Here is a 10307-nt window from a genome sequence, read left to right as displayed (position 1 = left end):
CACTTTTACGTGTGTCTGGTTTTAAAGGAGTGTTTATTAAAGCAGCACCGGTTAGAACACGAGTGAAAATCAGCTTTATACAGCAGCTTCTACCAGCAAATATATAACATGTACAGTAGTGACTTTATAAATGACTCACTCCCTATGATTCTAATAAGGTGTCGTAGATGGTGTATGACCACAGAGTCATAAGAAGAACAGGACACTGGAATTACTGTTTAACAGACTGATTGGTGGATATTTACACACCAAACGCGTTGAATATAAAACTGTACCTGGTGTATAATCCAATTAAAGTTGACTTCCTTTTCCTTATGGTGGCACGGAAGCACAGTGGGCAGTGTTTCTGCCTCACCACGAGTGGAGAATATTTGGGATTTCTATACTTACATTTCTATACTTAAGTATTATTTGGGGTATTTATACTTGAGTAATGATTGGGTATTCCTGAAATATTATGGAATAATGTATTACTAGTGAAGAGGATGAAGTTAGACACAGACTTAGCGATGCTGCTCTTGAACAGGTGTGTAAATGCTTTACATAACCATTCATGTAGACAGTCGATGTACACTCCACAGTTCTTGTGCGTGCGTGTGTGTTGACGAGAGAGTCAGCTGCCGGGATGCCCATGGGAACCCATTGGGGAAAGTGCAGTACAGGGATATGGATGTGATAGACGTGATATGGACGTGATAGCTGATGAAGTACTGGAGATCTACTGCAGGAGAAAAAAGAAGTGCAGATCTGGGTTTATAAGGTAACACATACCCCTATTAGCAAGTTGCTTCAGTTCTTTTCTTTAAGGAACATCTCGCTGTATAGCTGAACATTATTTTCTTTTTTCGTATTAAAACGTTAACAAATGTCTGTGACAAATATTTGATCTTGTTTTATGAATAAGATAAATACTTGTTTTTTTTTTCATTATTTTACCAGAAAATAAGAGAAGTGAAATGTTAAAACCTATTAAATTTCTAATTATAACATGAATAATTTAAAGATTATGTCAAAAAATGGCTCAAGTTTAAAGTTTACTTAAATGCATTTAACTTTAAGATTATCTGTTTAAAAAATGTTTTTAATAATGATTGAAAAATGTCTCTGATGCCCTCTAGTGGCTGTCTGCAGTATCACTGGAATCATATGGGATTAATTTTCCGTCAAAAGTAGGTTTATTGCGGTCACGGATCGAAAAATAATAAGCGTGAATCAAACCTTTAATATATATATATATATATATATATATATATATATATATATATATATATATATATATATATATATATATATATATATATATAAAATTACATTGCACAAAACTGGAACATGAATTCATGAAGTATTTTTTCATTGCACACAAATTCGTTTTCCTTGGTGTTTTTTGTGCTGTCTACAATTTTCTGCTCATGTTTTCTTTTTTTGAACGCTTGCGCTGTTTTTCCCTTCGCGCTTCCACTTCATCTTCTTCCTCTTCTTATTATTATCATTATATTTTATAATCACTTCCGCATTCTCCGATTCCTGTAGAATTCTATGGGCGTGTCGCTGTTTTTTCCCCTCGCGCTTGTTTCCACATTCTCCGCTTACTTTTCCAAATGTTGCAGGTGGAGTTTCATGTAAATGAGGGGGGCTTTAGCGTCACCATTGGTCCATTACAGCTCCTCTTCTAGCCAATCAATCGAAGAGGGGAGGTGACGTCACTCCACTGCGACTCATGGCTGTGTTGACAGGTGAAGAAAGATGGATGACCGTCAGGCAGCAAATCCCGGACAATTACAGGTGATTTAACATGAATATATAGTTAGTGGATGACAGAAGACATGTCTGTTTTGTGGATTCTGGTTTAGGTGCAAGGAATTAAATGATGGGTTTAATTTGTTTTGATTATTCAGAACATTTTGTGTATATTCACAGGCAGTGCTTTTAGAGAGGCTTTTATCACGACTACAGGAAGCCATGCAGCGCGTGCCTCTGGACCTGGATTATTTATATTTTTTCTGCACAAATAGCGTGATATTGATTAGTGCACACACAAATCATGAACATATGCCTCAAGAGGTAGTGCAATGTCTTTCAAACCTGTGTTCTGTTCTTTGTAATCGACTTTCCTCATCAGTTGTGAATGAAATGGCTGGACCAACGGGACGTCCCAAACTCGGTGTGTCTGAGCAGCAACTTAGACAATTGATTGAAATTGGACTGAGTGTACACTTCATTTCAAAACTGCTTGGCATGTCATCACGAACAGTTGAACGGAGAATGCAAGAGTTTGGCATTACAGTGAGGGTAAGAGTTAGACCAGGGGTCTCCAACCTTTTTGTGAGCGAGGGCTCTCTGAAGGGATAAAATAGTCTAGAGGGATACTTTCCCCCCCCCCCCATTATTTAACCAGAAAATAAGAAAAGTGAAATGTTAGAATGTATTAAATTGTTAAGTATAACTTGAATCATTTTTAAAATGATAAATTAATTTGGCTCAAGTTTAAAGTTTACTTAAATGCATTTTAGTGTAAGATTGGAACAGATAATATTTTTGCTCATCCACCAAATGTATTTTATGTGATGCCAAAATGTCTCTGAGGCCCTCTAGTGGCTGGCTGCAGTACAATTTTTACCTGGGTGCAGCAATTTTGAACAAAAGTAACCAAAACTATGACAAAACACAAACACACATATTGTAAGAGGTGCAATATAAGAGGTATAGTGTAAAAACTTCAAAAGTTGCTTCAGTTCTTTTCTTTAAGGAACATCTCGCTGTATAGCCGAACATTTTTTTCTTCTTTTTTCGTATTAAAACGTTAACAAATGTCTGGGACAAATATTTGGTCTTGTTTTATGAATAAAACAAATATTTTTTTTTTGTTATTTAACTGGAAAATAAGAGAAGTGAAATGTTAGAACGTATTAAATTTTTAAGTATAACATGAATAATTTTTTGATGATAAAAAAAATTAGTTTGGCTCAAGTTTAAAATTTACTTAAATGCATTTTAGTGTAAGATTATCTGTTCCAATATTTTTGCTCACCCACCAATTTTTTTTTTTTTTTTTAAATAGTGATGCCAAAATGTGTCTGAGGCCCTCTAGTGGCTGTCTGCAGTACAATTCTTACCTCAGCACATCCTCATGTTAGTGAATGGGACAGTTGGTAATCATAAAATTTTAAGTTGTCATGTCCACAAATTATTTTCCGGAATAGTGTTCTGTCACGCTCAGTTGACCTTGATACCCGATACAATTTTTGATCCTTTTTTTTCCTTCACCAGCTATATTAGAATTTGCACATTAATATAAACCTGTGATTTATCTCACAGCTGAACTACTGTTAGAGGTGTTGTTATAGAAAATTCGTTATCCTCATGAATTTAACATAAAATATTTCAGTTGGATTTGAAAAATCAACACTGTGGAGCTTTGATATTAGGCACTGAACTGATAAGAAAGGAGAATGAAGATGAAAGGAGACTTCAAGACCGTTCCTGTGTCTGAGCAGGCCGTCAACAACCAGTTGGAGAGTCAGCCACATTGTGAATCAGACTAAGCAGTATACTGAACCCTGTTTGTGTCACAGAGCCGCTAATAAACTTGCACTTAAGTGTTAGCAGAAGTGGCTTTGTTTTATTTAATGAAGGGAATTGGCTTTTTACCAGATTACTACTGCAGCCTCAGTGAATTTCTGAACGACAATAACCCATGCAACTTCCTTCAATAAAAGAATAGCAGCTAAGTAAACATTTGTCCCATTACTTTTGGTATCTGATTCTGTGATCTCTGTGATAATCTAAATAAAAACAATGATGTTTACTCAGTGTGCACATGAACTGGTTAACTCCCCATTACTTATTATTATTATTATTATTATTATTATTATTTCTGATAAAGTTAACAAAACTGAATAAAATAAATGTTGAATGTGTTGTATTGTTTATCAGGTTTAAGAAATTTCTAATTTTATTGTTAATTACAGTCTGTAAAAAAATCACAGAGCCAAAGAAGCAGATGTATTTTTATTTCTAAATACTGCGTTGAAATTTACTGTAAGTATTATTATTATTATTATTATTATTATTATTATTACTATCGTCATCATCATGATAATAAAACAGTTTAGGCTTTAAACTCATTCTTCTTTCTCTCTGGCCTCATCGGTTTCAGCTTTCAGTTCAGTTTCAGATTTGACCATTTCTGACCTATTTAAAGCAAAAAGAAATCATTCATGGTAGTTGGACATTATGCTCCCACCCTACATTAGCGGATCAGTGTTCCTATCAGTTGTATTTATTGTCCATTTCTAGTAAAAGCTAAGTCTGTATTTACAAGCCCTTCGTTTTTCTCTCACTACAGAGACATGCTGGATTTTTGTAAGGAAAATACATTTCAATCTGATGTGGCATGAACATGACACCGCCTGATCTGAAGCTTAGTCTTACTGAACAAAGATGGAGATTTGTCTTGTTTACATTTGTTTCATATTCATACATCAATACATTACAAACATTAATATGAAATTAGAATACACAGAACACACAAGCTATCAAATACAATATATTACAAGGATTAGAATTAAAGCATAAATCCAATAAGCATCATCGGCAAAAAGAATTTAAAAAATACAGCATGGAAAAAAAATAAACACCCAAACACCTGTTTCCTGCAAAACATCATCGTCATGGAAGGACACTGTGGATTAATAATTCAGTTTTCATTCTGCAGGCAAATCAGTGGACTGATCATATCTTAAGAAAATATCTAAAAGTGTTTATGGTGTCTAAGAAAATCCTTGCCTTGTTAATCTGTGCACTTTATTTTACTGAAATCTATAAGAATTATATGAAATAAATATGAAATGGGTGAATTAACATGTGGTAGTTCTGCATGAGCAGGTTAACTGAGAGGGTCACATGATAAATAGCTCTTTATAAATGATAGTTATAAAGGGTCCAACTGCTCATTACATATATTTGATATGCATTTTATAATTTTGCCTTCGGATCTAAATTTACCGCTAAAAAATATTTATCTCACAGATCCACCATTGTTTCTCAGAGCATGGTCTGTCATTCCAGGCCTTCTTATCTGGAAAAGTCCAGATCTCAGCACAGTCTTCATTATTATGTTGATTATTCGGTTCACCCTTATACCAGTACCTGAAAGCAGAGAATTAGAATCAGTGTTCAGTGTTCTTCAATTCCATACATTCACCTCACTGAGACTGATAATAATTTAATAATAAAACTTTTCATTGTATTAAAACTCCATCACTCTGACCAATAAGAATATAACAGGAGATAATGTTAGCTTGGTTTAATCCATCTGCTGCAGTGTACAGGAAATTCACACTTAGTGAGACAGTCTGATGAATAGAAAAAGATACTGAATAAATTTCTGTTTCTTACCCAGTGCCGCTCTTCAATTCTGTCCCGTCCACCCACTTCCACTCTCCCTCTGTGTCTCTGTCACTCAGACCAATCCAAGCCCGATTACTTTCGCCCAGCTGTTTAATGATGAACTCCTGAGATTGAGAAAACAATATGAACAAATCACACTGTTTTAGACTTTCTCCAGCTTACACACACGCACACACACACACACACACACACACACACACACACACACACACACACCTACCCATTCCTCTGCACTGTTTATGATCACCAGGTCTGCTCCTCTCTCTCTGCAGTCCTCTCTGCTCTCAGTCCAGCTCTTCTTCTCAGTAGGGATGTAGTAAAGATTGGAGTTGAAGAGTATCCATCCTTGTTTAACAAGAACTGATCACACAGTAGGACACAAATCACTCAGTGTTTCATTAACACCCATTTTTAATATACATCCCTGGGTTTAATAGATTTTGATAAACTATTTATTTGTTTACAGTATTTGCTCACCTGTAGTCAACATGATACTAGGGTGACACTGCTCTCTCTCTTCAGTCAGGGTGTTGTAACTGGTCTGTATCTGGTCTCTCTCTATAGTCAGGGTGTTGTAACTGGTCTGTAACTGGTCTCTCTCTATAGTCAGGTTGTTGTAACTGGTCTGTAACTGGTCTATCTGTGTATTCAGGTTGGTGAATTTGATCCACAGCACTATGATGGCAGTCAGCAGAAAAACACACAGCAGCAGCAGACACACTGCAGTCAGTCTGTAACACCTGCCTCCTTTGGTATTTAATCCTAATGGAAGAGCAGATACAGAGACCTGTGTGTCCAATTGAATACCTTCAAATCTTCATGAAGCAATCAAAACACACAGAAAATTCAAAGTGTCATAGGTAAATGTCTATGAAAGGGCTGCTTGTGTGTTGACTTTGTGTGTACACATACTACTATAGCACAGTTTGTTGACTTTTGGTTATTTAAGAAAATCATTGTAGCAGCTGGTCAGGGAGGAGATGCAGGATGCATGTGCAGTTAAGAGCTTTATTGAGGAAACCAGGCAGATGAATCCAAAACATGAATTAAAGGCGTGGTCAGAAACAGGCAGAGGGTCAGATGATTGGTAAAACAGACTCCAATAATGAGGATGTGAATAGGATTAAAACAATGACACGGAAATTAGGAACAAGGCTTGGAACAGAACAGAGACACTGAGCAACTGAGTGTAATGAACACAGCTGGGCTGAAACACAAAACAACTGAGAACAATGATGACACAAATGAAACAACCAGTGACAATTGACAGTGTTTCTGCCTCACCACGAGTGGAGAATATTTGGGAATTTGTACTACATTTCTATACTTAAGTATTATTTGGGGTATTTATACTTGAGTAATGATTGGGTATCCCTGAAATATTATGGAATAATGTATCACTAGTGAAGAGGATGAAGCTAGACACAGACTTAGCGATGCTGCTCTTGGACAGGTGTGTAAATGATTTACATAACAATTCATGTAGACAGTCAATGTACACTCCACAGTTCTTGTGCGGGTGCGCAGACGAGAGAGTCAGCTGAAGCTGTAACAGGTAAGGCTTGTGTAGTTTCTTCTAGAGATTTCTACCCTACACTTCTATCCAGACAAATACAATAACCTGAAGTCTTCAGTTACTTTATTTGCAAGGATATGTGCCCCTATAGCATCACAGAAAATATTGGATTTCTACATGTGATAGATACACTGGAGCCCCAGAAACACATTTTAGTGAAACATGCATCCCTAAACTGTATGACAAGAGGATTTGGAGAGAATTGATGCAGTATAAAGAAATAAGGTACAAAGAAAGTAGTAGCAATGTTCGGGGGGGAAAATAAAGACAATTAAGAAACTGTTGATCTTTACAAAGTCAAAACTAGCATGCAGCAACACATGATCGATGTAACTCAACTGAATTTTATTGGATTGGGCCTGTGTTTGAATTGTTTTCATGCTGAACTGAGTCCTATTGTACAATTTGTAACTTAGATGTGTAAGTTATCAGATGTGTGTTTGTGTGTGTGTGGGGGGGGGTTATCTACCAGTTCAAGTAACATAGCATCTTTTTAAAACAAATAACTACATTTGGTCCAAGTTTACAGATACTTGAAGCCTTTCTTTTTTAATGGATGGTCACATTTGACACAACTAAATTAAATTCAGTAGATCAGTACATATACACATATTTCTGAGTGTGAGTGTATTTTACCTGAGCGATCAGATTGCTTGAAGCTTCCGGTCCTCTGGGTTTCTAAATTGTCCTCATTCACATAAAAATCTTCATAAGAGTTCTCACTGCCACTAGAATCAGCTCCGTCGTCTGCTGTACCTTCTGCATTTACATAAATCTCCTCACTCATCTCCATTCTTCTCTTTACAGTAATCCTGGTCTTTCAGTGAAGTAGTTATCAGTCCTTATAGACACACTTATACTGATATTTAACTGTCTAAAACTACACTCCGAGTGGCCGTCTGAAAGAACACTGCCTAAGTGACTGTGTGTGTTGCTGTTATGTTGAAAGCCCTATTTCCTGTTTCATTCATTTTAAACGTGCAACTAACCACACGTGTGACCCATGGGTTATTTTCAGGTGTGAAACTGACATTCTGTGAAGACTCTTTAATCTGAAAGGCCTTAATGCAGCAGTGCCAAGGAGGAGTTTACCAAGTATTTTTTTAGTATGAAGTTAATCATGGATGATGATTTTAAATGTTGTTCACTGATTACTACTACAATCACAGTAAATAAAAAGTACAGTCAGCCAAAATCATGATGAATTAATAGAATATATTTCAGCAATGTTGAATTCTTGAATCTGATTGGTCAGAAGATACTGAATAATTTTGAATAATTACTGAATATTAACAGCAGATCTGCAGTAGTTCCAGCTGCATGGCATTTCTATATTAATGCACTCCTGCTAGTAAGTTATTGTTTCTTGTCAGTTTCACTTTTATTGAACATTTCTGCTGTACATTTCTGCTGAACATTTCTGCTGAACTAAACATTTCTGCTGAACATTTCAGTAAGTTATTGTTTCTATAGTGTTCTGGGGTTTTCACACTTTGACCACAGGAAGTTACTGCAGTTTGCTCTCTTCCTTTACTGCCAGCCAAGACTATTAATAGTCTTTATCTGCATGCAAAGCTAATCATTATTATAAAACCTGTAACTTTACAAGGCTAGAGTACGACTGTAGCACAAGGTGATGCTCTTTGATGACTAATGTACACATTTGTAATATTATTTTATGAGTGCTTTCTTGTAATTTCCTATAATACAAGTAAGAAATTTCCTACACGTGTGTAAGCTACCAGAAGGAGGCACAGAACCACTCTGAATTAATCAGGAGCATTGGAGTAAGGAGCTACTCCTGTCCTCCTGGCTACTTAATAATAGCACTCGTGCAATCAGTCTTTGTTTGAGTGTCCTGGCAATAGACTTCACCAGTAATTTCAGGTGTTTGAAAACTAGCGCTATACTCTACTCCTTCCTCTACACTAGGTTGGCCTCGCCTTGTAAACCATAGTCACTCTCTCGGGTTCTTAAGGACCGTCCCTTGTTCGAGCCTGACTCCAGGCGATCTTTAATTTGCGATGTTCTTCTGTTCATTCTCCCTATTTACTCTGTACTTGTAATGAATTGAGTCTTCTGGAAGATGCAGTCGCAGTTAAGTGTTTTATTTAAAGGAAAATAGGCAAATTAATGCAAAGCGTGAAACATAGGCACGGTCAAAACAGCAGAGGGTCACGCAAATGGCAAACGGGCATAAAAAAGGCAAGACCAAGCACAAAATGAGAAACTAGGAACAAGATCAAAAACGGGAAACAAGACCACAAAAGAAAGGCTTGGTATGGTGAAAACACTCAATACTTCGCCCCTGAACAACGACCCATGAGAGTTTAAATAACAAACATAATCAGGGGTGTAAGACAAAACAGCTGTGATTAACGAGAACACATGAGGAAGACCTCCAATAACATAAGAGGGTGTAGACAGGACATAAACCATAACAAATACATGTGTGTCAAGTAAATAAATTCAATGTCAAATGCAAACCCAGATGTGTTCAGTCGCGTTTTGGGCTTCAGAGCATACTGTATGCTCCAGCGAGGGAGCGCCAGAAAACACTTCCTCCCCCAGCGGTCCTGGCCCACTGGGCTAAATGTTCTCACAGCCCCTCAGGAACCAAGACAGGCATTGTCCAACATATGAATAGCAGGTTCCTCAAGGACCCGAGGAGCTGCAATGAGGCTGGGGCAGGTTAACCTGGGTCGCTAGACAAGACCCAGGCTTGGGGAGCTGTGTCATCAGCTTCAGACGGGAGCTTGACTTGGTGAGCTCTCTTGTCGGCCTTTCTTGAGTGTAGAGCGACGCTTTCAGTGGGGCATGGAGGCAGAATGACGTCCTCAGCAGAACAGTAGGGTGGAACAACATCCTCGGCCTAGCGGGCTGGCAGGGCGATGTCCTCCACCGAGCAGGAAGGTGGAGTGATGTCCGTAGAAGAGCCTGGTCTACTCATGTCTGAGGCAGAGCAGGGAAACAAAGTGAAGTTCTTGGCCACAACAGGAGGCGGAGCAATGTCCTCAGCTGAGAAGGGAGGCCGAGCGTCATTCTCCATTGACTCTGCAGGTGGGGTTTCAACAGACTCAAGTGTAAACAGAACTTGGTTGACTGTGTCCGCAGACTCAGGTGTAGGCAGGGCTTGGTTGATTGTGTCAGCAGACTCAGGCATGAGCAGAACTTAGTTGACTGTGTCATCAGTCTCTATCATGAGCATGACTTGATTGGTTGTGGCGTCGGCCTCAGACAGGAGCAATGCTTGGTTGGTTGTGCTGTCGACCTCAGACAGGAACAGGGCTTGGGAGGCCGTCTCGTTGACCTCGGACAGGAA

The 10307-nt window shown here is 37.9% G+C and overlaps 1 protein-coding gene across 2 annotated transcripts; it reads right to left on the bottom strand.

Moving 5' to 3' along the window:
- Positions 1-4533: 4533 nt before the first annotated feature.
- LOC124625986 (hepatic lectin) lies at positions 4534-7885 on the bottom strand. 2 transcript variants are annotated; one of them, XM_017461229.3, is made up of 5 exons: positions 7622-7885; positions 5887-6171; positions 5630-5769; positions 5398-5513; positions 4534-5148 (listed from the first exon to the last, which is right to left on the bottom strand). In XM_017461229.3, the coding sequence occupies exons 1-5, from the start codon at positions 7776-7778 to the stop codon at positions 5007-5009; spliced, it is 840 nt and encodes a 279-aa protein (XP_017316718.1). In that variant the 5' UTR covers positions 7779-7885; the 3' UTR covers positions 4534-5006. The 2 variants fall into 2 exon arrangements, with proteins under 2 accessions (XP_017316718.1, XP_047008369.1); XM_047152413.2 differs by lacking the exon at positions 5887-6171.
- Between the last annotated feature and the right edge of the window lie 2422 nt (positions 7886-10307).

The sequence above is a fragment of the Ictalurus punctatus genome, chromosome 29 (assembly GCF_001660625.3).
Source record: "Ictalurus punctatus breed USDA103 chromosome 29, Coco_2.0, whole genome shotgun sequence".
Classification (NCBI taxonomy): Eukaryota; Metazoa; Chordata; class Actinopteri; order Siluriformes; family Ictaluridae; genus Ictalurus; species Ictalurus punctatus.
This window is presented reverse-complemented; position numbering and strand designations above follow the sequence as displayed.